This window comes from Theropithecus gelada, chromosome 19 (assembly GCF_003255815.1).
Source record: "Theropithecus gelada isolate Dixy chromosome 19, Tgel_1.0, whole genome shotgun sequence".
NCBI classification, from domain to species: Eukaryota; Metazoa; Chordata; class Mammalia; order Primates; family Cercopithecidae; genus Theropithecus; species Theropithecus gelada.
Window position 1 is genome coordinate 34,080,093 of NC_037687.1, and position 26,063 is coordinate 34,106,155.

General features: G+C 45.0%; 2 protein-coding genes across 2 annotated transcripts; one reads left to right on the top strand and one right to left on the bottom strand.

Annotated features, from left to right (window-relative positions):
* Nucleotides 1-698: 698 nt before the first annotated feature.
* Nucleotides 699-14,555, top strand: USP29 (ubiquitin specific peptidase 29). Its single transcript, XM_025368909.1, has 4 exons — nucleotides 699-884; nucleotides 2,605-2,756; nucleotides 4,628-4,728; nucleotides 11,321-14,555. The coding sequence occupies exon 4, from the start codon at nucleotides 11,337-11,339 to the stop codon at nucleotides 14,073-14,075; it is 2,739 nt and encodes a 912-aa protein (XP_025224694.1). The 5' UTR covers nucleotides 699-884; nucleotides 2,605-2,756; nucleotides 4,628-4,728; nucleotides 11,321-11,336; the 3' UTR covers nucleotides 14,076-14,555.
* Nucleotides 14,556-16,837: 2,282 nt separating this feature from the next.
* On the bottom strand, nucleotides 16,838-22,509 carry ZIM3 (zinc finger imprinted 3). Its single transcript, XM_025369314.1, has 4 exons — nucleotides 22,495-22,509; nucleotides 20,571-20,697; nucleotides 19,161-19,259; nucleotides 16,838-18,072 (listed from the first exon to the last, which is right to left on the bottom strand). Exons 1-4 carry the CDS (start codon nucleotides 22,507-22,509, stop codon nucleotides 16,838-16,840), a joined length of 1,476 nt encoding a protein of 491 aa, XP_025225099.1.
* Nucleotides 22,510-26,063: the final 3,554 nt, after the last annotated feature.

The window sequence follows — 26,063 nt, forward strand, 5'->3', positions numbered from 1 at the left end:
TGAAGGCCTGAGACTTTTAAGTCTCTTCCGCACCCTCTTTTCTGTCTCTTCTACCTGGAGGATGACTGTTTTTTGGGTTTTGTTGTTGTTGTTTTGAGACAGAGCCTCTCTCTGTCGCCCAGGCTGGAGTGCAATGGCGCCATCTCGGCTCACTGCAAGCTCCGCCTCCCGGGTTCAAGCGATTCTCCTGCCTCAGCCTCCCGAGTAGCTGGGACTACAGGCACGCACCACAATGCCCAGCTAATTTTTGTATTTTTAGTACAGACGGGGTTTCGCCACGTTGGTCAGGCTGGTCTCAAACTCCTGACCTCAGGTGATCCGCCCTCCTCGGCCTCCCAAAGTGCTGGGATGACAGGAGTGAGCCACCGCGCCCGGCGGGGATGACTGTTATTAACAATGGCTGGCGTAGTTTCTGGCACCAGCCCGCCTACCACACCCCACCTCGCTTGAGGCTGAATGGGTAGCGGAGGGAACCCGCCCCTGGGCTGGTTTTCTCTGAACCCTAACTCCTGCCTTTAGGCCCCACCCGCTCTAGGCCAGCAACTCCATGTTCCCTGGCCACGCTGGAGCCCCGCACCGACTCCCACATTTCTGGAGGCCTCAGCCCGGCACTGCGCAGACGCAGCGTGTGGAGCCCGGAACTCTTGTGTTGCCGGGAGACTCGGGGGAGGCGGCGCCGGAAGGGGCGGGTCCGAGCTGAGATTTCCAGAGCCCGGGAGCCGGAAGTCCAAGGAACTGTACCTCCATCATGACGACTCCGGTTACGTAAAAACATCCAAACAGAAAATGCTGGCCAGGCTCATGCCTGTAATCCCAGCACTTTGGGAGGCCGAGGCGGGAGGATCGCCTGCGCCCAGGAGTTGGAGACCAGCCTGGGCAACATAGTGAGACCCTCCCCCCCCATCTCTACAAAAAATTTAAAAATTAGCTAACTGAGATCGCGCCACTGCACTCCAGCCTGGGCGGCAAAGTGAGACTATGTCTCAAAAAACTTTAAAAATTACCCCACGCCTGTAGTGTCAGATAGTCGGGAGGCAGAGGTTGGAGGATGACTTGAGCCTCGGGGATCAAGGCTGTAGTGAGGTATGATCGCACCCCTGCATTCCAGCCTGGGAAACAGAGCAAGACCCTGTCTCAAAAAGTATATAAAAGAAAAAAAGGGCTGGGTCGGTGGCTCACTCCTGTCATCCCAGCACTTTGGGAGGCCGAGGCGGGTGGATCACCTGAGGTCAGGGGTTAGAGACCAGCCTGACCAACAAGGTGAAACCCAGTCTCTATTAAAAATACAAAAATTAGCTGAGCATGATGGTGGGTGCCTGTCATCCCAGCTACTCGGGAGGCTGAGACAGAACTGCTTGAACCCGGGAGGTGGAGGTTGCAGTGAGCCGAGATCACATCACTGCACTCCAACCTGGGCAACAGAGCGAGAGACTCCGTCTCAAAAATAAAAAAGGCCGGGCACGGTGACTCACGCCTGTAACTCCAGTACTTTGGGAGGCCAAGGCGGGCAGATCACCTGAGGTCAGGAGTTTGAGACCAGTCTGGGCAACATAGCGAAACCCCGTCTCTACTAAAAATACAAAAAAATAGCCAGGTGTGGTGGCGGGCGCCTGTAATCCCAGCTACTTGGGAGGCTTAGGCAGGAGAATCACTTGAACCCGGGAAGCAGAGGCTGCAAAAGTGAGCCGAGATTGCGCCATTAAACTCCAGCCTGGGTGACAGAGTGAGACTCCGTCCCCGCCCCTGCTCTGCCCCCGGCCAAAAAAAAAAAAAAGAAAAGAAAAGAAAAAGAAAACGAACTGCAATAGAAAAATAAAAGTAGTACACTCTGGTCAAGCAGGGTAACCACTAGAACGTAAAATGATCTTTTTGAAACTATCCACATCTGTTACACGTGTTGAAAATGTAGGAGATATATATATGTTTAATATATACATACTCATATATATATATAAAACAAAAAGGATGGTTACTACAAGGAAAACAGGTAAACATTAATTGGAGTAAAAGAATATCATTTTATATAAGGGACTTGAACATCTAACTGGGCACGGTGGCTCACGCCTATAATCCCAGCACTTTGGGAGGCCCAGAGGGGTGGATTACTGGAGGTCAGGAGTTCCAGACCTGGGCAACATAGCAAGACCTCGTCTTTATTAAAAAATAGATAGATAGGTAGATAGATAGATAGATAGATAGATAGATAGATAGATAGATAGAAAAAACATCAAAAGAGGGAGAGAGAAAGACAGATGTGGCAAAATATACACAATTGGTAAATTTGGGTGAAGGGAATATGAGTTATTTCTACTACTCTTGTAATTCTTATGTATATTTGCAATGATTTCTAAATAAAAGTTTTAACTTACAAATTGAAATAAATAAAGTTTAAAACATTTGTCTAGAAATGTAGTAGAATGTCTAGAAATATAGTAGACCTAGCTAGCCTTTTCTAGACAAATGTTTTAAACTCTTACACAGAGATGAGTTAATCAAGAAACGTATGTCCTGGAAAAACCCATGATATGGGTGGAGCCACCTGGGAATAAAAGGTTGGAACATCGTAATCCCTGTCAGACTCAACTTTCATCCATTCTCATCCAGGCACTATGGAGTCTAATCCAGGCACTTTGGAAGGCTGAGGCTGGAGGATCTCTTGAGGCCAGGAGTTTGGGACCACCCTGGGCAACATAGCAAGATCTCATTTCTGAAAAAAGAATTATCGTCCACTCTCACCCAGAACAGCTCTCCGAACTGTAAGTTTCATTCAAGGTTTGCTTGTTTGGGTGATGGGATGTGTGTGTATGTGTGTTGGAAGGAGGGTTTTTCTAAACTTAATGCCCTAAAGATATCGTCAGATACTGTGATGAGGGGAATTTCATCTCCTACCCTTTATGAGGCTGAATTGTAAATTAGAAAATCCTGATTCCAGGTTTTTATTTTGAGGGATAGTTTTCTGTTGTCTGTGGCATTGGATACTGGCATCTTCAGAAAAGAGCATGCATTCAAAATGAAAATGATGAAGGCGGCCGGGCGCGGTGGCTCAAGCCTGTAATCCCAGCACTTTGGGAGGCCGAGACGGGCGGATCACGAAGTCAGGAGATCGAGACCATCCTGGCTAACACGGTGAAACCCCGTCTCTACTAAAAAATACAAAAAACTAGCCGGGCGAGGTGGTGGGTGCCTGTAGTCCCAGCTACTCGGGAGGCTGAGGCAGGAGAATGGCGTAAACCCGGGAGGCGGAGCTTGCAGTGAGCTGAGATCCGGCCACTGCACTCCAGCCTGGGCGACACAGCGAGACTCCGACTCAAAAAAAAAAAAAAAAAGAAAATGATGAAGGCTATCTGTCTTTTGAACTCAGCTCAGGGAAAAGCTGAGTTAAAATTAGAGATCACTCTAATTTTTGTGATTCCTCCTTTCATTAAATTTAAGGTCCAGTGAGGGTGAAGTTTCCCTAAAGAGGCACTAATTTATCAGCCGCAACAGGATGAAATAGAGGGACTTTTCTTCACACTCTAGATATTATGTTAGGATCTCTCGGGAAACGGAGGACACATTAATTATAATCATGGAAGATTTTCTGCTTCCCACACAGTTTGCTGGGTTTGGCATAGTATAGTTCATGCCCTACATTGAAGAAATGTGGACACCCATCAACTGCAGCCATTTCTAACTGCACATCCCTGTTTCTTTAGCTGAATTGACTCCTAAAAGTCCCTTAATGTATTAATAATGTATTTGGACCTCAGTTTTCTTACTATGTTAAATGTAATAAAATTGAATATCATATGGTCACTTGCAGAATTAAATTGTATTAAGGCATATAAATCATACAGACTGATATAGTACAACAAACAATAAACCTGTAATAAATGTCACTAAACTCCCTTTCCTCCCATGATGGAGACTTAATTTTCTCCATATGAGGCATCCCTGTAGTTTAATATATTCTTAGAATTAGCAATAGGAATATGATGTTGACAATTATGGTAATTACTTATGTGCAGACATGATTTTGAGCCATTTTAGCCCAATGGCTTATCCTAAGAAGTCGCTGTTATTATTGCTGCCCCATTTTCACTTATGTGAAACTAAGACTCAGGAGGGTTGAGTTTCAGCTTTCATATTATAAAAGCAGTAAGTGGTGAAGCCAGGCTTGGAATCCTGGAAATTGGAATGTACAATGTGTGATCTCTGCGCATCCTCTCTGTAGTGCCTCTTTGTAACAAGGAAAAAATAAAGATGCTTAAAGTTCTAGGTGAGCAAAGTCAGAACTAGTCTTTAAGGTAGAGACCCATAAAGCATAGGGTTTATCAGGCAACAAATGTTAGAAAGTCTGGTTATGGCAGAGTTCCAAGAAAACCAATGAATGTGAGGTTGGTTGATATACTAATCTAATCTGTGTAATTGGGGAGGGGCGCTTTTAGGAATGCATCTAGAGATAATCCCATTAACACACCAGGTTTTCTCCCAGATTGAATTAACGTAAAGGATTTTGGAGGAAGGTTGGTTTTCCCAGTTTCTAAGATATAATGCAATAAATTAACACGAAAGATGGTTGGGACTATGTGCAGACTTTTTAAATAAAGCTCAGTTTCAGGACTCTGACCTTTTTCTTTCTTTCTAGTAACAGCCGTGGCAGTCAGGGCTCTGCCTGCAGTGTGACCATGGACAGCTCTCCAAAGCTTAAACTTCCGTAAATTGACTCAAGTTTCTTCGGAAACAACTGTGAGTAGGCAAAGGGCAATTTTTTCTGTTGGTTTCATTGGGATTTCACTGCTTTTCCTGAAATTGGAACGTTAGAAGCAAGTAGGCATTCCTGATTGCCTGGAGAGAAATAGGCAAATGAGTAAGGGGAGGGAGCAAATTAACAGAGATATTTTTTGTTTTTTCTGAAATCTCTGTTTGTGTTTTGAGATATCTTTCCCTCCATGTTTTTTTTTTTTCACTCTTCATATTTCCCTTTCTCTGTCTCTCTCCCCACCTCAGTTTTGCTAATTAGCTAGCACAACAACTCGCCATCTTACTGCCTTTCCTTACTCCCTGTTTTGTGTGTGTGTGTGTGTGTGTGTGTGTTTTGTGTTTTCTTGAGACAGAGTCTCACTCTGTTGCCCCGGCTGGAGTGCAGTGGCGAGATCTTGGCTCACTGCAACCTCCACCTCCAGGGTTCAAGCAATTCTCCTGCCTCAGCCTCCCAAGTAACTGGCACTATAGGCGCCCACCACCATGCCCGGCTAATTTTTGTATTTTTAGTAGAGACCAGGTTTCACCATGTTGGCCAGGCTGGTCTCAAACTCCTGACCTCAGGTGATCTGTCTGCCTCGACCTCCCAAAGTGCTGGGATTACAGGCATGAGCCACCACACCCGGCCCGTACTCCCTGTGTTGACACTACTGGTTGCATATCCAGCATTTACTCTCTGCCCCATCAATTCTTCCTAATAGTATTCCAGTTTTCCTTCATGTTTTCCAACTTCTGCAATCCACTCCAGTCCAAATATGACAGCGAATGATAACTCATCAGGTATGGTTTTAATTTTCATTTTCCTTTTTGATACGGAGTTTCCACTCTTGTTGCCCAGGCTGGAGTGCAGTGGCGTGATCTCAGCTCACTGCAACCTCCGCCTCTGAGGTTCAAGCAGTTATCCTGCCTCAGCCTCAAGTAGCTGATATTACAGGTGCCTGCCACCACACCTGGCTAACTTTTTGTACTTTTTAGAAGAGACGCGGTTTCACCATGTTGGCCAGGCTGGTCTTGAACTCCTGACCTCAGGTGATCTGCCCACCTCAGCCTCCTAAAGTGCTGGGATTACAGGTGTGAGCCACTGTGCCCGCCCTTGTGCAGGTTTTCAAAGGGAATGCTTCCAGTTTTTGCCCATTCAGTATGGTATTGGCTATGGGTTTGTTACAAATAGCTCTTATTATTTTGGGATATGTTCCGTCAATTCCCAGTTTATTGAAAGTTTTTAGCATGAAACGATGTTGAATTTTATGGAAGGCCTTTTCTGCATCTATTGAGATAATCATATGGTTTTTGTCATTAGTTCTGTTTATATGCTGGATTACATTTATTGATTTGCTTATGTTGAACCAGCCTTGCATCCCAGGGATGAAGCTGACTTGATCATGGTGGATAAGCTTTTTGATGTGCTGCTGGATTCTGTTTGCCAGTATTTTATTGAGGATTTTTGCATTGATGTTTATCAGGGATATTGGCCTGAAATTGTCTTATTTTGTTGTGTCTCTGTCAGATTTTGGTATCAGGATGATCCTGGCCTCATAAAATGAGTTAGGGAGGAGTCCCTATATTTCTATTGTTTGGAATAGTTTCAGAAGGAATGGTACCAGCTCCTCTTTGCACCTCTGGTAGAATTCGGCTGTCAGTCCATCTGGTCCTGGGCTTTTTTTGGTTGTTAGGCTATTAATTACTGCCTCAATTTCAGAACTTGTTATTGGTCTGTTCAGGGGTTCGGCTTCTTCGTGATTTAGTCTTGGGAGGGTACATGTGTCCAGGAATTTATCCATTTCTTCTAGATTTTCTAGTTTATTTGTGCAGAGGTGTTTGTAGTATTCTCTGATGGTAGTTTGTATTTCTGTGGCATCAGTGGTGATATCCCCTTTATCATTTTTTATTGTCTATTTGATTCTTCTCTCTTTTCTTCTTTATTAGGCTGGCTAACCGTCTATTTTGTTAATCTTTTCAAAAATCCAGCTCCTGGATTCATTGATTTTTTTGAAGGGTTTTCGTGTCTCCATCTCCTTCAGTTCTGCTCTGATCTTAGTTATTTCTTGCCTTCTGCTAGCTTTTGAATTTGTTTGCTCTTGCTTCCCTAGTGCTTTCAGTTGTGATGTTAGGGTGTTGATTCAGATCTTTCCAGCTTTCTGATATGGGCATTTAGTGCTATAAATGTCCCTCTTAACACTGCTTTAAATGTGTCTCAGAGATTCTGGTATGTTGTCCTTTTGTTCTCATTGGTTTCAAAGAATTTCTTTATTTCTTTATTTTTATTTTTCCTTTTTTCTTTTTTTTCTGAGACAGAGTTTCACTCTGTCACTCAGGCAGGAGTGCAGTAGCACAATCGTGGCTCACTACAAGCTCCGCCCCCCAGGTTCAAGTGATCCTCCTGCCTCAGGCTCCAGAGTAGCTGGGATTACAGGCCTGCACCACCACACCTGGCTAATTTTTGTGTTTTTAGTGGAGACGGGGTTTCACCATATTGGCCAGGCTAGTCTTGAACTCCTGACCTCAAGTGATCCACCTGCCCCAGCCTCCCAAAGTGCTGGGATTACAGGCATGAGCCACCACTTCCAGACAGAACTTCTTTATTTTTGCCTTAATTTCGTTATTTACCCAGTAGTCATTCAGGGTCAGGTTGTTCATTTCCGTGTAGTTGTGTGGGTTAGTGAGTTTCTTAATCCTGAGTTCTAATTTGATTGCACTGTGGTCTGAGAGCTTTTATTTTTTAATTAACTAATTTTTTTTTTTTTTCTTGTGAAACAGTCTCACTCTGTCCCCCAGGCTGGAGTGTAGTGGCACGATTTCGGTTCACTGCAAGCTCCGCCTCCCGGGTTCACGCCATTCTCCTGCCTCAGCCTCCCGAGTAGCTGGGACTACTGGTGCCCGCCACCACACCCAGCTAATTTTTTGTATATTTTTAGTAGAGATGGTTTCACCATGTTGGCCAGGATGGTCTCGATCTCCTGACCTCGTGATCCCCCAGCCTTGGCCTCCCAAAGTGCTAGGATTACAGGCGTGAGCCACCGCACCCAGCCTAGAGCTTGTTTGTTATGACTTCCGTTCTTTTGCATTTGCTGAGGGGTGTTTTACTTCCAATTATGTGGTAGATTTTAGAATCAGTGCTATGAGGTGCTGAGAAGAATGTATATTCTGTTGATTTGGGGTGGAGAGTTATGTAGATGTCTATTAGATCCGCTTGGTCCAGAGCTGAGTTTAAGTCCTGAATATCCTGGCTAATTTTCTGTCTCATTGATCTGTCTATTATTGACAGTGGGATGTTAAAGTCTCCCACTATTATTGTGTGGGAGTCTAAGCCTCTTTGTAGGTCCCTGAGAACTTGCTGTATGAATCTGGATACTCCTGTATTGGGTGCATATATATTTAGGATAGTTAGCTCTTCTTGTTGCATTGATCCCTTTACCATTATGTAATGCCCCTCTGTCTTTTTTATCTTGGTTGGTTTAAAGTCTGTTTTATCAGAGACAAGGATTGCAGCCCCTCCTCTTTTTTTTTTTTTTTTCTTTTTTTTTTGCTTTCCATTTGCTTGGCAAATATTCTTCCATCCCTTTATTTTGAGCCTATGTGTGTCTTTGCACATGAGACAGATCTCCTGAATATAGCACACCAATGAGTCCTGACTCTTTATCCAATTTGCCAGTGTGTATCTTTTAATTGGAGGCATTTAGCCCATTTACATTTAAGGTTAAGATTGTTATGTGTGAATTTGATCCTGTCGTCGTGATGCTAGCTGGTTATTTTGCACATTAGTTGATGCAGTTTCTTCTGTCCCATTGGTCTTTATATTTTGGTGTGTTTTTGCAGTGGCTGCTACCGGCTTTCCTTTCCATATTTAGTGCTTCCTCCAGGAGCTCTTGTAAGGCAGGCCTGGTGGTGACAAAATCCCTCAGCATTTGCTTGTCTGTAGAGGATTTTATTTCTTCTTCACTTATGAAGCTTAGTTTGGCTGGATATGAAATTCAGGGTTGAAAATTATTTAAGAATGTTGAATATTGGCCCCCACTCTCTTCTGGCTTGTAGGGTTTCTGCAGCAATCCACTATTAATCTGATGGGCTTCCCTTTGTAGGAAACCTGACCTTTCTCTCTGGCTGCTCTTAACATTTTTTTCCTTTGTTTCAACCTTGGAGAATCTGATGATTATGTGTCTTACGGTTGCTCTTCTCAAGGAGTATCTTTGTGATATTCTCTATATTTCCTGAATTTGAATGTTGGCCTGTCTTGCTATGTTGGGGAAGTTCTCCTGGATAACATCCTGAAGTGTGTTTTCCAACTTGGTTCCATTCTCCCCGTCACTTTCAGGTACACCAGTCAATCGTAGGTTTGGTCTTTTCACGTAGTCCCATATTTCTTGGAGCCTTTGTTCATTCCTTTTCATTTTTTTTTCTCTAGTCTTGTCTTCATGCTTTATTTCATTAAGTTGATCTTCAGTCTCTGATATCCTTTCTTCCACTTGATCGATTTGGCTATTGATACTTGTGTATGCTTCACGAAGTTCTCTTGCTGTGTTTTTCAGCTCCATCAGGTCATTTATGTTCCTCTCTAAACTGGTTATTCTAATTAACAATTCCTGTAGCATTTTATCAAGGTTCTTAGCTTCCTTGCATTGGGTTAGAACATGCTCCTTTAGCTCAGAGGAGTTTGTTATTACCCACCTTCTGAAGCCTACTTCTATCAATTCGTCAATCTCATTCTCCGTCCAGTTTTGTGCCCTCCTTGGAGAGGAATTGGCGATCATTTGGAGAAGACACATTCTGTTTTTTGGATTTTTCAGCGTTTTTGTGCTGGTTTTTCCTCATCGTCATGGATTTATCTACCTTTGATCTTTGAGGCTGATGACCTTTGGATGGGGTTATTGTGTGGGGGTCTTTTTTGTTCATGATGTTGTTGCTTTCTGTTTGTTAGTTTCTCTTCTAACAGTCAGGCCCCTCTTCTGCAGGTCTGCTGCAGTTTGCTGGGGGTCCACTCCAGACTCTGTTCACTTGGGCATCACCAGTGGAGGCTGCAGAACAGCAAAGATTGCTGCCTGTTCCTTCCTCTGGAAGCTTTGTCCCAGAGGGGCACCAGCCTGATGCCAGCCAGAGCTCTCCTGTGTGAGGTGTCTGTCAACCCCTGTTGGGAGGTGTCTTCCCAGTTAGGAGGCACGGGCATCAGGGCCCCTCTTGAGGAGGCAGCCTGTCCCTTAGCAGAGCTGTTGTGCTGGGAAATCCCTCTTATCAGGATCAGCTGCTCTCTTCAGAGCCAGCAGGCAGGAAAGATTAAATCTGCTAAAGCTGTGTGCCCACAGCCACCGCGTCCCCCAGCTGCTCTATCCCAGGGAGATGGGGATTTTATCTGTAAGCCCCTGACTGGGACTGTTACCCTTCCTTCAGAGATGCCCCACCCAGTGAGTAGGAATCTAGAGAAGCAGTCTGGCCACAGCTGCTTTGCCACGCTGTGAATTTTGCCCAGTCCAAACCTCTCACCCTCCTTAGTACTGTCCAGGGAAAAGTGTCTACTAAAGCCTCAATAATCACGGATGCCCCTCCCCCAACCAAGCTCCATCATTCCAGGTCAACTTCAGACTGCTGCACTGGCAGTGAGAGTTTCAAGCCAGCGGTTCTTAGCTTGCTGGGCTCTGTGGGAGTGGGACCTGCTGAGTGAGACCACTTGGACCCCTGGCTTCAGTCCCCTTTCCAGGGGAGTGAATGGTTCTGTCTCACTGGAGTTTCAGGCACCACTGGGGTACAAAAAAAAAAAAACTCCTGCAGCTAGCTCGGTGTCTGCCCAAACAACTGGCCAGTTTTGTGCTTGAAACCCAGGGCCCTGGTGGTGTAGGTACACAGGGAATCTCCTGATCTGCAGATTGCAAAAACTGTGGGAAAAGCGTAGTATCCGGGCCAAGTAGCACAGTTCCTCACGGCTTCCCTTGGCTGGGGGAGGGAGGTCCCCGGCTCCTTGCAAGTCCCAGGTGAGGCAATGCCCCACCCTGCTTCTGCTCACCCTCTGTGGGTTGCACCCACTGCCTAACCAGTCCCAGTGAGATGAACTGGGTACCGCAGTTGGAAATGCAGAAGTCACCCCCCTTCTGCGTTGGTCTTGCTGGGAGCTGCAGACCGGAGCTGTTCCTATTTGGCCATCTTGGCCCCTCCCCTTTTTTAAATTTAAAAAAATTTATGTAGCGATGAGGTCTCCCTGTGTTGCCATGCTGGTTTTGAACTTCTGGCCTCAAGTGATCCTTCCACCTTGGCCTCCCAGAGTGCTAGGATTACAGGCATGAGCCACCATGTCCAACCAAATTTGTATTTTCTCGATGAGCAGTGATGTTGAACACCTTTTCATGTCTCTGTTGGCCATTTGTATCTTCTTTCTCGTCTAACAGCTCCCTTGAAAGAGTGTGTGCCCTCAGTCTATGTCTTCTACAGAACTGGCGTAGCTTCAGAATACGAGCAGTTCCCCAAAAGAGTGTTTTACTTAGAGCATAAGAAGACGAAAAATAAATCATTATTACATGTGGATGAGGTTTTTCATAAAATATAACTGTTAATATATTTTTGGTTAAAATGCATGTGTGCTTTTCTTCTTTAGGTTACATAAAGAAAGGATGATATCTCTAAAGGTACGTGGATTCATCCAGATTTGGAGCCAGAGGACTGGGATGACTAAGTTGAAAGAAGCTCTCATTGAAACAGTGCAAAGAAAAAAGGAAATTAAACTGGTGGTCACTTTCAAATCTGGAAAATTTGTAAGAATTTTTCAGTTGAGTAATAACATTAGAAGTGTGGTCCTTAGACATTGTAAAAAAAGACAAAGTCACCTGCGTTTAACTTTGAAAAACAATGTGTTCTTGTTTATTGACAAATTATCCTACAGAGATGCTAAACAGTTGAATATGTTCCTGGACATAATCCATCAAAACAAATTTCAGCAACCCATGAAACCTGATGATGACTGGAGTGTGTTTGAAAGCAGGAATGTGCTGAAGGAAATTGACAAAACTTCATTTTACAGCATTTGTAACAAGCCAAGTTATCAGAAGATGCCTTTGTTTATGTCAAAATCACCAACACATGTGAAAAAAGGGTTATTAGAAAATCAAGGTGGGAAGGAGAAAAACCCACTAGCATCTGGTCTACAGATGAATGAGGACATTCTGAAGGAACATAACCCTGTACCAAACAAGAAATATAAGACAGATTCCTTGAAATACATACAAAGCAATAGGAAGAACCCATCAAGTTTAGAGGATTTAGAAAAAGCTAGCGATTTGAAACTCGGGCCTTCATTCAAGACCAACTCTAATGGGCATCCTAACCTAGATGAGACTGTTCTTGCAACCCAGACTCTCGATGCCAAAAATGGTTTGACATTTCCGTTAGAACCAGCGCACAGCCAGGATGACCCGAGATGCAACGAAGCCCAGGTGCCTCTTGACTCTCATTCAGAGCAACTGCAGCAAGGGTTCCCCAATTTGGGAAACACCTGTTACATGAATGCAATTTTACAATCGCTGTTTGCAATTCCGTCTTTTGCTGATGACTTACTCACTCAAGATGTCCCATGGGAATATATTCCCTTTGAGGCTCTTATTATGACCTTGACCCAGCTGCTTGCTTTGAAAGATTTCTGTAGTACAGAGATCAAGAGAGAATTACTTGGGAATGTTAAAAAAGTCATTTCAGCAGTTGCAGAAATATTTTCTGGCAACATGCAGAATGATGCGCATGAGTTTTTAGGTCAGTGTTTAGACCAGCTGAAAGAAGACATGGAAAACTTAAATGCCATTTTGAATACTGGGAAAAAATGCGGGGATGAAAATTCATCTCCACAAATGCATGTTGGTAGTGCTGCCACCAAAGTGTTTGTTTGTCCTGTTGTTGCTAATTTTGAGTTTGAATTGCAGCTCTCCATTATCTGTAAAGCCTGTGGTCATGCTGTTCTCAAGGTAGAACCTAACAATTATCTCTCCATCAACCTGCACCAAGAAACAAAACCACTTCCTTTGTCCATTCAGAATTCTTTAGATCTTTTCTTTGGAGAAGAAGAGCTTGAATATAACTGTGAGATGTGTAAGCACAAGAGTTGTGTTGCAAGGCATACATTTAGTAGGCTCTCCAGGGTCTTTATCGTTCATCTGAAACGCTATAGCTTCAACAATGCTTGGTTGCTGGTGAAGAATAACGAGCAAGTTTATATTCCCAAATATTTAAGCTTATCTTCTTATTGCAATGAAAGCACCAAACCACCTCTTCCCTTGAGCAGTAATGCACCTGTTGGGAAATGTGAAGTCCTGGAAGTCTCTCAGGACATGATTTCTGAGATCACCAGCCTATTGACACCATCAATGAAGCTGACCTCAGAATCCAGTGATTCCCTGGTTCTACCCGTTGAACCAGAGAAGAATGCCGACCTACAAAGATCCCAGAGAGACTGTGGAGAAGAAAGCCAAGAGCAGCATCAGGGAGACCTGGAAAATGGTTCTGCACTAGAGTCAGAATTGGTCCACTTTAGAGATAGGGCAATAAGTGAACAGGAGCTTCCAGTGGCTGACTCACCGATGGACCAGGAAGACATTTCTCTTCCTGTGATCTGTGAAGATGGAGGGAAGCCGATCAGCAGCCCAGACACAAGGCTTGTCGAGCTTCATCTTCAAGAAGTGCCTCAACATCCAGAACTTCAGAAGTATGAGAAAACCAATACATTCGTAGAGTTCGATTTTGACAGTGTCATGGAGTCTACCAATGGCTTTTATGAGTGTAAAGAAAACAGGATTCCAGAAGGATCTCAAGGAATGACTGCACAGTTCCAGCAGTGTTTTGAGGAAAGCATCATAGAGGAATTTCTTCAGCAGGCACCACCTCCAGCTGTTAGGAAACTGGATGCCCAGGAACATGCAGAGGAGACCCCCAATCAGTCTACAGAATTAAGACTTCAGCAGGCTGACCTGAACCACCTCGAGGCATTGGGTTGTGATAACCCAGGAAACAAAAACATTTTAGATACAGAGAACACAAGAGGTGAAACCAAGGAACTGACAAGAAACGTGAAGATAGGGGATCCTCTCCAGGCCTACAGACTCATCAGTGTTGTCAGCCACATTGGGAGCTCCCCAAATTCAGGTCATTACATCAGCGATGTGTATGACTTTCAGAAGCAGGCCTGGTTCACATACAACGATCTACGTGTATCAGAAATCTCAGAGACCAAAATGCAGGAGGCAAGGCTTCACTCTGGGTATATCTTCTTCTACATGCACAATGGGGTTTTTGAGGAGCTGTTAAGAAAGGCAGAGAACTCTCGGCTACTTAGCACACAGGCAGGAGTGATCCCTCAGGGGGAATAAGAAGACGACTCTTTGTACAGAGCTGCTTGGCAAACTCACTCGGCCTCACTTCATCCTTGCAAGAAGAATCCTGTACTTCACTCAGAATGAAGGAACAAGTATCTCAGGATGAAAGCTCAATGAAAAACACTCATTTTGGGGTCTATCTATTTTAACTGCTTCAGACACCTAAATCCCAGAACTCAGGTGCATATGCATATTTTCCCCACAAGATTAGAATGGTGCTCTTCATGTGTTGACACAATGGTTTTCAAAATGTTGTTCTCCCACCAGCAACAGCAGCAGCTAGGGACTGATTAGAAAAGCACATTCTTGGGTTCCCCTCCGGACCAACTGACGCAGAAACAGGAGGTGTGAGCCAGCAATCGGATGGAGATGCTAGTGCTCATGAGAGTTGGAAGAACACTGGTAATGTGTGGAGTATCTTGGTGTATTTTGCTACTGTTGATATGGATTGTTTATGTTAGATAAATGATTTTCACTGAATTTTTTGCGTTCCCTTTATTTTGTCCCACTGAACCTAAGACTAGATAAGAGTCACTCCAAAAGTGGCAGCAGGGAAATTCCAATAAGAGAGTGCCCAAAACCATTCTGAGATCAGGCCAGTTGCGATTCCAAAGAAAGAAGCATTAAACGCCAGAGGGATCTGTCCGGAGCATTTATGAGGGGAACTTAGAGAGTGCTGCAGCATATCCTCAGGCGGACAGTGAGAGAAAAAGCATGGCCAACTGGCTGGGCACTGTCACTCATGCCTGTCATCCCAGCACTTTGGGAGGCCAAGGTGGAAGGACTGCTTGAGCAGACGAGTTCAAAGTCAGCCTGGGCAATATATCAAGACCCTGTCTCTGCAAAAAGTAATTTAGCAGCCAGGCACAGTGGCTCACACCTGTAATCCCAGCACTTTGGGAAACCAAGGCAGGCGGATCACCGGAGGCCAGGAGTTCGAGACCAGCCTGACCAACATGGTGAAACCCCATCTCTACTAAAAATAGAAAATTAGCTGGGCATGGTGGCGGGCACCTGTAGTCCCAGCTACTCGGGAGGCTGAGGCAGGAGAATCACTGGAACCCAGGAGATGGAGGTTGCAGTGAGCTGAGATCACGCCACTGCACTTCAGCCGGGGCAACAAAAGCAAAACTCCATTTCAAAATAAATAAATAAATTTGCCAGGCATGTCTCAGCTACTCAGGAGGCCGAGGTGGGAGGATCACTCGAGTCCGGGAGTTCAAGGCTGCAGTGAACTATGATCGCACTCCAGCCTGGGTGACAAAGACCCTGTCTAAAAAAAAAAGGTGGAGGATGGTCTACCTTGGTGTGTCTGCTGCCGTGAGACCGTCAGGGTATGGGGTTTATATAAGTTTATAAGGAATTTGGTCGAGGGCGGGGACCAGTTTCTTTTAGTGTTTTGGGCAGCAACCTAAACCTAAATACCTCTATCAGTGCCTGGGATTGTTTTAGGCTCTGGTTTGGATTCAAGCCTTCTGGGAAAAACCTGCAGCTTGGCTGGTGAGAGTGGTCAAAGCACTCCATGATTTTCAGTCAGGACACAAAAAGAAAGCAGGGGGGAATAGTTTTCCTTTGTAAAGTTATGAAAATAATAACCTCACCAATACATTGGCTGGCTTCCACATGTGTTTGCGACTGGTTACTAGTAAAATTTGCTATGCAGCAATCAACTGTATTTACCATTTTCCAATAATTTCAGGGCATAACATCAGGGTTATATGAAAAATGCGGTATATTAAAATCCATGTGATTTTTGTGAATTCAAAAGCACTGTAAGATGTTGCTCATGTTATTAATATGAATAAGATGATAAACCTATCCCCATAAATGTCCATTTCCCAGTGGCCAAGCCTTAAAGAGCCTATGATGTACCCAGTATCAGTGGGTGATGTATTAGACTGAATTCAGCAAGGAGTAAAGAACGATTTTTTAAAATGGCCATGTGAGTAGATAAATGGAAGTTGAGAGGGTTTTGTGTGTACAAAGAGATAAGAAGAGCCTGGTGATATATAATGAACGGGGCAAAAAATTAGGCAGAGTAGGTGTGGGAAAGAAGAGAAGAGCAACCAGAAACACACGTATGAGGTTTTTAAAAAATACATTATTTGTAGCATTTAAGAGGAAAAGAAGGAACGTACTATGAAAAAAGAAATGTAGGCCAGACACGGTGGCCCAGGCAGGAGTGCAAGGGTGCAATCTCGGCTCACTGCAACCTCTGCCTCCCAGGTTCAAGCGATTCTCCTATCTCAGCCTCCCGAGTAGCTGGGATTACAGGTGCCCACAACCATGCCCGGCTATTTTTGTATTTTTAGTAGAAACGGGGTTTCACCATGTTGGTCATGCTGGTGTTGAACTCCTGACCTCAGGTGATTCGCCCACCTCAGTCTCCCAAAGTACTGGGATTACAGGCATTTGAGCCACCAGGCCTGGCCAAAAGTACAGTCTTTTAAACGTTTTTAAAGATATGGATACCACTGGTCACTATTCACTGGAAAAAAACTCCATAAAGGCTTTTTAGCATATTTGGTTTATTGCTACATCTTCAGTGTTTAAGAGTCCCTGGTACACAGAAGGCATTGAGTAAATATTTATACTTCATAAATATTTGCTGAGTGAGTATTCCAAATCGGTGTTCAAAGGACACTGCATAATAAAGCCTCGCTACCTTCAAAAACAGCCTCCAAATCACAGGCCATTTCAACATGAATTCTGGGGTGACAATTCCTGGCAACCATGTTTTCAAGTGCACGGGGCTCCTATCTGGAGTGAATTCTTTTCTGGTGCCTAACAAGGTATGACTTGTCAGCGAAGGCTTTACCGCATTCGGAACATTCATAAGGTTTTTGTCCAGTATGGGTTTTTTTATGCAAACTAAGGTTTAATTTCCGGTTGAAGGTTTTTCCACATTCACTACATCTGTAGGTCCTCTCTCCGCTGTGAGTTTTCTGATGGGTGTGAAGGTTTGACTTCTGAAGAAAGGCTTTTCCACATCTATTACACTCATAGGGCTTTTCCCCAGTATGGATTTTTTTATGTTGAATGAGGTTTTTCTTCTGGATGAAGGTATTTCCACATAGATCACACTCGTAAGCTCTCTTCCCAGTGTGAATTTTCTCATGATCGATGACATTGGATTTCTGGGAAAAGGCCTTCTCACATACGCTACATTTGTAGGGTTTCTCTCCCGTGTGTGTTCTCTGGTGTTTCACAAGATCTGACTTGTAAATGAAAGCCTTTCCACAGTCCGGACATTGAAAGGGTTTTTGTCCAGTGTGAACTTTTTTATGTTGAAGGAGGGTTGAATTCTGCCTGAAGGATTTCTTACATTCATGACACTGATAGGATTTCTCGGCATTATGAATTTTCTCATGATTAATGCAGGATGATTTCCAAGAAAAGGCTTTTCCACATGTCTTACATTGATAGGGTTTCTCTTTAGTGTGCACCTTCTGATGTTGAAGGAGATTTGACTTCTGCTTGTAGGCGTTTCCACATTTCTCACATTTATAGGGCCTGGCCTCTGCATGCGTTTTCTGATGTTTATCGAGCTTCCACTTCTTCCCGAACGCTCTTCCACAGCGACGACATTCAAAGGATTTCTGACCGGCATGCTGCCTCAGATGACTCTGAAGGCGCGACTCTGAACCGAATAACTTTCTGCAGGCATCACATTTAAGCTGGTTTCCTACAAATTTGGATGGATTCTTACCAACTAATTTTCTGTATCCATTATCGTTGTGAGAATCATTGTGTACATAGCTTTTCAAATGTAAATTGTGGTTCAAATGCCTTTCAAACGGGTCACATTCGAGGAATCTGAGTCTGGAAGAAACATTATCTATGCCCAGTCGAAGTATTTTCTTAGATCCGGTAGGTTCTACGGCTTTCTGCGTAGTCAGCATTTCCTTATTGATTGATGGGACTTCTCTTGCGAGACTCTCTTTCACGTCCTGGGGCTTCCAAATCTGTCCTCCAACGTCCCTGTTTTTTTCTAAAATGGAATACAAAAAAAAAAAATGTCCCGTGTAAAACGTTCCACTCACATGCTTGGAATAAAATGCCATAAACAATCTATTGTGGTGATCATTCCGGCTTCAAACCTAATGTCTGAGAAACCAAAGTTAATGTCAGCTCTGTTAGAGTTCTAGGTGAACTAATGTTACACGAAGCTATCACATGTCTATCAGTAAAGGACTGAGCAACGTAGACCTAGTGCACGGGGAGCAGGTGAGAGCCCAGGGATACCTTGGAGAGGGAGATTAAGAAAGAGAGTTTGCCAGGCCAGGTGTGGTGGCTCACACCTGTAATCCCAGCACTTTGGGAGGCCAAGGTGAGTGGATCGCCTGAGGTCAAGAGTTCGAGACCAGCCTGACCAACATGGCGAAACCCCGTCTCTACTAAAAATACAAAAGATTAGCCAAGCGTGGTGGCACACGCCTGTAATCCCAGCCACTCAGGAGGCTGAGGCAGGAGAATCGTTTGAACCCAGGAGGCGGAGGTTGCAGTGAGCCCAGATCGCGCCACTGCACTCCAGCCTGGGCGACAGAGTGAGACTCGGTCTCAAGAAAAGAAAAAAAGAGGCCGGGCGCGGTGGCTCAAGCCTGTAATCCCAGCACTTTGGGAGGCCGAGACGGGCGGATCACGAGGTCAGGAGATCGAGACCATCCTGGCTAACATGGTGAAACCCCGTCTCTACTAAAAATACAAAAAACTAGCCGGGCGTGGTGGCGGGCGCCTGTAGTCCCAGCTACTCGGAGGCTGAGGCAGGAGAATGGCGTAAACCCGGGAGGCGGAGCTTGCAGTGAGCCGAGATCGCGCCACTGCACTCCAGCCTGGGTGACACAGCGCGAGACTCCGTCTCAAAAAAAAAAAAAAAAAAAAAAAAGAAAGTTTGCCTGCAAAGGAAAACTCAGAGAAGAATGTAAAGAACATTTCTGAGTGGAGAAAAATATCTGGAGATTTCTTCCAGCACTCCTAGGAAGTCACAGCCGGCCCTGCTTGCTGCCAAATCACTTCATCATTTAGAAACACTGAATTGGCTTCCATGCAACACTGACACACAGTGCTCTGGTCACCTACCTGGACGGCCACTTCCCAGCACTTCCTCTTCCACCAACCATAGCTCCTTTCCTTGCTCCAACCTCAAGATCACGTCGGGTTTGGTGGTTTCCTCTCGTCCTGTGATGGAAGATACCTTGGTGTTTGTGGATGTGTGAGTTGTTTGTGCAAGTGTGTGAGTGTATACGAGTGCTTGCGTATACATGTGTGAATATTTGTGAGTGTGAGCATTTGTGTGTCAGTGTGCAGGTAGGTGCCATTGGTTGGGGGGAGTTGTGTGGATGGACAGTTTGAGGGAATGCACACGAGCAGTCAAACTAAACAAAGAATGCTTTTTCTGGGCTGGGCATGGTGGTTCATGCCTGTAATCCCAGCACTTTGGGAGGCAGAGACAGGAGAATTGCTTGAGCGCATGAATTTGAGACCAACATGTTACGTGTTACATGAAGATAGCAAGACCCAGTCTCTACAAAACCAAAGCCACGTGTGGTGGTGCACGTCTGTGGTCTCAGCTATTCAGGAGGCTGGGGTGAGAGGATGGCTTGAGCCCAGGTCCCCAAGTCAATGTTGCAGTGACGCCAGGCACAGTGGCTCGTGCCTGTAATCCCAGAACTTCGGGAGGCTGAGGCGGGAAGATCATCTGAGGTCAGGAGTTCGAGACTAGCCTGACCAACATGGAGAAACCCCATCTGTGCAAAAAATACAAGAATTAGCCAGGCATGGTGGTGTGCGCCTGTAATCCCAGCTACTTGGGAGGCTAAGGCAGGAAAATCACTTGAACCTGGGAGGCAAAAGTTGCAGTGAGCAGAGATCACACCACTGCACTCCATCCTGGGTGACAGGGTGAGACTCTTGTCTCCAAAAATAAAATAAAGAAAAAAATACTAGTGACCTATGATTGCACCACTGCACTCCAGCCTCAGTGACAGAGCCAGACTGCATTGGGAGAAAGGAGAGAAAGAAAGAGAGAGGAAGGGAGAGAGGGATGGAGGGAGGGAGGGAAAAAGGAAGGAAGGAAGGAAAGAAGGAAGGAAGGAAGGAAGGAAGGAAGGAAGGAAGGAAGGAAGGAAGGAAGGAAAGAAAGAAAGGAAGGAGGGAGTGGGGGAAGGAAGGAAGGAAATGATTTTTCTTCTTGGAGGATAAAGCTTTTCCAAAAATCAAGACCAGGGTAGGGTGATGGGTGGGGCATCCAGCCCACAAAACTTACAGAGACCCTCACTCATTCTCCGGGCACTTGCACGACCCTGAGGATGGGGGCTCCTTAAATGCAGCACTTGGTACATTTCACTTGCCTCACCCTAGTCCCGGCTCGACAAAAATATATGCAAAGTGAGGAGCACCTCTGTGCCAACCCTATTCGGCCCGCCATGGGGTGTCTGTGTGTTTCACACTTTAGGTTTTGAGTCCCCCTGCCCGGGAAGCCGTCCTTACCCACAAAGACAAGGTTGCTGTAATTCTCCAGCATCACATCCCTGTACAAGTTTCTCTGTTCGGGATTCAGCCGCTGCCACTCCCCCTTGGTGAAGTTCACAGTGACATCCTCGAAGGTCACTCTTCCCTGTAACAACAGATTCCCAATCGGTATAAAAATGCCATTGAATCCTGCGGCGGGGGATACAGAAACTTATTTCTGCTGAACCAAGCTTTAAGCATGCCCATAATTCTCTCTACTCTGGACAAAAATAAATTGTGCCCAGAGGATCTTGCCAATGAGCCATAAACCTTAGACCTACTCATGACACTGCCATCTTTCCCTACCCTCTAGTCCCACCAATTTTACTTCCTGAATCTCAAACCCAGCCATTAGTTTCCATCTTCTCCACCGTTCGTTAATCCACGTTGTCATCTTTTACTTAGAGTAAGCCAGAGGCCGAGTATGGTGTCATATGATCACACCTGTCACCCCAACATTTTGGAAGGCCAAGGCAGGAGGATTGCTTGAGACCAGGAGTTTGAGGCTATCTGGGCAACATAGTGAAACCCCAATCTCAAAGAAAATTTTATTTTGGCCAGGTGTGGTGGCTCACACCTGTAATCCTTACACTTTGGGAGGCTGAGGAGAGTGATCACCTGAGGTCAGGAGTTTGAACTAGCCTGGCCAACATGAAGAAACCCCGTCTCTACTAAAAATACAAAAAAAATAGCCAGGCGTGGTGGGGTGCACCTGTAATCCCAGCTACTCAGGAGACTGAGGCAGAAGAATCGCTTGACACAGGAGAGGGAGGTTGCAGTGAGCCAAGATCACGCCACTGCACTCCAGCCTGGGCGACAAGAGCAAAACTCCGTCTCAAAAAAGAAAAGAAAAAAAGAAATTTTTATTTTTATTTTTTTTTCTATTTTTCTTAAAACATCCTGCCTCTATTAGAAATTATTTTTTAAATATAGGCTGGGCACAGTGGCTCACACCTGTAATCCCAGCATTTTGGGAGGCCAAGTCAGGCAGATCACCTGAGGTCAAGAGTTCAAGACCAGCCTGACCAACATGGTGAAACCCCATCTCTACTAAAAATACAAAAACTAGCCAGATGTGGTGGCTAGTAGAGATGGGGTTTCACTGTGTTAGCCAGGATGGTCTCAATCTCCTGACCTTGTGATCTGTCTGCCTCAGCTTCCCAAAGTGCTGGGATTACAGGTGTGAGCCACCGCGCCTGGCCACATTGTTACATTTCTTCTGTGCTGTATAAACCCCTAGTTTTAGTGAGTCTGGGAGATGGATTTGAGCCTGAGCTCCCATTTCTTCAGCTAGGGCAGCTGATTAAAGCTTCTTCCTTGGCAATACCTATTGTCTCAGTCAATACCTTTCTGTGCAGCCAGTAGCAAGACCTAGACCAAACCCCTGGTGTTTCTCTAACCAAGATTTTTGTTTGTTTGTTTGTTTGTTTGTTTGTTTTTGAGACAGGGTCTCACTCTGTTGCCTAGGCTCGAGTGCAGTGGCACGATCATGGCCCACTGCAGCCTCGACCTCCCAGGTTCAAGGGATTTTCCCACCTTGGCCTCTAGCGCAGCTGAGCCTATAGGTGTATGCCACCACACCCAGCTAAGTTTTTGTAGAGATGGGATCTCACCATGTTGCCCAGGCTGGTTTCAAACTCCTGAACTCAAGCGATCCACCTGCCTCGGCCTCCCAAAATGCTGGATTATAGGTGCGAGCAACCGTGCCCGGCCTTGAGCTTTACTTGAAATGTTTTAGCTTTGATAGGAAAGGAGGAAGTAGAGTGTGTGTTACCTTTTAATAAAAGTATGGAAGGAAGGAGGAAAATATGCCAAAAGGTTCGCGGAGGTTAATTCTGAGCAACAGGACCATGGGTCATATGTTTGTTCATTATGAGCATTTAGATTTGTTTGAAAAACTCACCTGGGAATTGCTCATTTCCTGTTCTTTACCAGTCAGTAAAGTCTTGGGAAGGCAGATCTGAGGGAAAATAGAAAAGAACCATGAAACAGCAGAATTGCTTTGGAACTTGGGGATCACCCAATGTAGAATGCTCCACACCCAGGCTAACTACATCTTCACTTATTAATTTATTTTTTAAAAAATAGAAGCAAATATTGGGCACATCAACTCATATCTGAAACTCCAGCACTTTGGGACACTGAGAGGATTGCTTGAGGCCAGGAGTTCAAGACAAGCCTGGGCTACGTATCGAGACCTCAAAAAAAGAGAGAGAGAGAGAGAGAGAAAGGAAGGAAGGGAGGGAGGGAGGGAGAGAAGGAAGGAAGGAAGGAAGGAAGGAAGGAAGGAAGGAAGGAAGGAAGGAAGGGAGGGAGGGAGGGAGGGAGGGAGGGAGAATATTTTTAAAAAGACAAATTTATAACTTTAGGAATCAAAGGGAAGATATTATCAATTGATATAAGCAAGGGCTTCTCGACTTCTGGGCTATTGGAATATTGAACCAGATTATTCTGTTGTGAGGTGCTGTCCCGTTCACTGCAGGATGTCGAGCAGTAATCCTGACCTACACCCACTAAATGCCAGTAGTAAACAGGCAAACACCCAGTTGTGACAATCAAAAATGTCTCCATAGGCAGGTGTGGTGGCTCACGCCTGTCATCCCAGCACTTTGGGAGGCCGAGGCAGGCGGATCACCTGAGGTCAGAAGTTCGAGATCAGCCTGGCCAATATGGAGAAACCCCGTCTCTGCTAAAAATACAAAAATTAGCTGTGTGTGGTGGCACACGCCTGTGATCCCTGCTACTCGGGAGGCTGAGGCAGGAGAACCACTTGAACCCGGAAGGCAGAGGTTGCCGTGAGCTGAGATTGAGTCACTGCACTTCAGCCTGGGCAACAAAGCAAGACTTCAACTCAAAAAAAAAAAAAAAAAAGTATTCTCCAGTAGTATGCAAAAGTAAAGCACAACTGTATTGTGGTATATAATAGAACCACACAAAATAATATAAATTGAGTTAATATTAAAATTATCAGCTAACACTGTAAAAATGCAGAGAAAAAAGTAGAAGTCACAATATGATTATCGGAAAAAAACAGACTTCAGTCACTTCTCTGTCTTTTGGCTAAGATCAAGTGTAGGAAGAAAAAATGCATGAGTTTTGTGTTTTTTAAGTACAACATAATGACAAAAGGTGAAATCCTTAAGGAAAATCTATCAGTCATACACGGTTTTGCTTCCAGATAATGGCAAAATGATAAAGCAGACACTATGAGAAATGAATGGAAAAACAGATAAACAACAGCAAAAAAAGATCTTAATCTTTTCTGATCACTCCTAAAAGTGAGGCAAATAGAAACACTGAAAACGTAACACTGACATAGATTTCACTGACACGCAGCACGTTTAACACCTTGAAATGTCCGTTCTCTCCCTTTTCAATGTCTGGGGATTTTTCATACACAAGCAAAAAACAACGATAGTAGGTAGGAACAGTTATTTGAATATTTAATCAACTGCCTCTGAATACAGGCAGTTATTTAAAATTTATACGTACAAAAGTTTTTGGAGGGCAAGGTGGTGAGGAGGCAGGGCTATTTATCAATGAAATTGCTTAGAATTTCCAACATTAATAAGTTATATTATTAAAATATATCATACTGAGTACACAGTACACTGCTCAGGTAATGGGTGCGTGAAAATCTCAGAATTCACTACAAAAAAAAACTCATCCATGTCACTAAAAACGACCTATACCCCAAAAACTATTGAAATAAAAAAAAAAACAGGGCTGGGCACAGTGGTTCGAACCTGTAATCCCAGCTGGATGGGAGGATTGGTTGAGCCTAGGAGTTTGAGATCAGCCTGGGCAACATAGTGAGACCCCATGTCTACAAAAAAGAAAATTTAATTTAAAATTTTAAAAAATTGTCACCAGGTGTGGTGGCTCACGCCTGTAATCCCAGCAATTTGGGAGGCCAAGGCGGGCAGATCGACTGAGGTCAGAAGTTCAAGACCAGCCTAGCCAACATGATGAAACCCCATCTCTACTAAAAATACAAAAATGAGCCGGGCCTGGTGGTGCCAGCATGTAATCCCAGCTACTCAGGAGGCTGAGGCAAGAGAATCACTTGAACCCAGGAGGCGGAGGTTGCAGTGAGCCAAGATCGTGCCACTGCACTCCAGCCTGGGCAACAGAGCAAGACTCAAGCTAAACAAAACAAAACAAAAAACAAAACAAAACAAAACAAGCCTGTGCAAAGACGATGTAGCAAGCATCAGATCAGCTAGAGCACAGTGAGGAAGGCTGAGAGCAGAAGCTGTGAATCCTGAAGCAGCTGTGGTCATGATGAATAACACCGCAGTGAACACGGGATGCAGACAGCCCTTCAGCTTTGCCGTAAGTGAGATAGCTGGATCATTGGTAATTGTTTGCTAAAAGAGTAGATTTGGGCCAGGCGTGGTAGCTCACACCTATAATCCCAGCACTTTGGAAGGCCAATGTGGGAGGATCACTTGAGCCCAGGAGTTACTTTTTTTTTTTTTTTTAGATCAAGTTTTGCTCTGTCACCCAGGCTGGAGAGCAGTGGCATAGTCTGGGCTCACTGCAACCTCTGCCACCCGGGTTCAAGGGATTCCCCTGACTCAACCTCCCATGTAGCTGGGATTACAGGCACGCACCACCATGCCCAACTAATTTTTGCATTTTTAGTAGAGACAGGGTTTCACCACGTTGTTCAGGCTTGTCTTAGACTCCTGACCTCAAGTGATCCACCCACCTCAGCCTCCCAAAGTGCTGGGATTATAGGCGTGAACCACCGCGCCCGGCCAAGCCCAGAAGTTTGAGACCAGCCTATGCAACATAGTGAAACCCCTGTCTCTGTTTAAATAATAAATTTTTTTTTTTTTTTTTTGAGACGGAGTCTCGCTCTGTCACCCAGGCTGGAGTGCAGTGGCCGGATCTCAGCTCACTGCAAGCTCCGCCTCCCGGGTTTACACCATTCTCCTGCCTCAGCCTCCCGAGTAGCTGGGACTACAGGCGACCGCCACCTCACCCGGCTAGTTTTTTTGTATTTTTTAGTAGAGACCGGGTTTCACTGGGTTAGCCAGGGTGGTCTCGATCTCCTGACCTCGTGATCCGCCCGTTTCGGCCTCCCAAAGTGCTGGGATTACAGGCTTGAGCCACCGTGCCCGGCCAAATAATAAAGTTTTTATTTTTTATTTTATTTTACTGAGGCAGGGTCTCATTCTGTCACCCAGGCTGGAGTGCAGTGGTGTGATCCCGGCTCACAGCAGTGTAAAAATCCCCAGCTGAAGCAATCCTCCTACCTCGGCCTCCTGAATAGCTAAGACTATGGGCGCATGCTACCACATCAGCTAACTTTTTATTTTTTGTAGAGAAAGGATCTTGCTATGTCGCCCAAGCTGGTCTCAAACTCCTGGGCTCAAGCAACCCCCCTCCCTCAGCCTCCCCAAATCCTGGGATTACATGCATGACCCACCACACCCAGCCAGGAATAAAGTTTTAAATAAGTAA

What these genes read in the sequence shown, in the direction of transcription:
- USP29 (XM_025368909.1), top strand. Translation starts at nt 11,337, where the DNA reads ATGATATCTCTAAAGGTACGTGGATTCATCCAGATTTGGAGCCAGAGG.
- ZIM3 (XM_025369314.1), bottom strand. An exon ending in CAGCAACCTTGTCTTTGTGG is followed by an intron (nt 19,260 to 20,570) that starts GTAAGGACGGCT and finishes CTTCCATCACAG; the next exon opens with GACGAGAGGAAACCACCAAA. An exon ending in GCTGGGAAGTGGCCGTCCAG is followed by an intron (nt 18,073 to 19,160) that starts GTAGGTGACCAG and finishes ATTCCATTTTAG; the next exon opens with AAAAAAACAGGGACGTTGGA.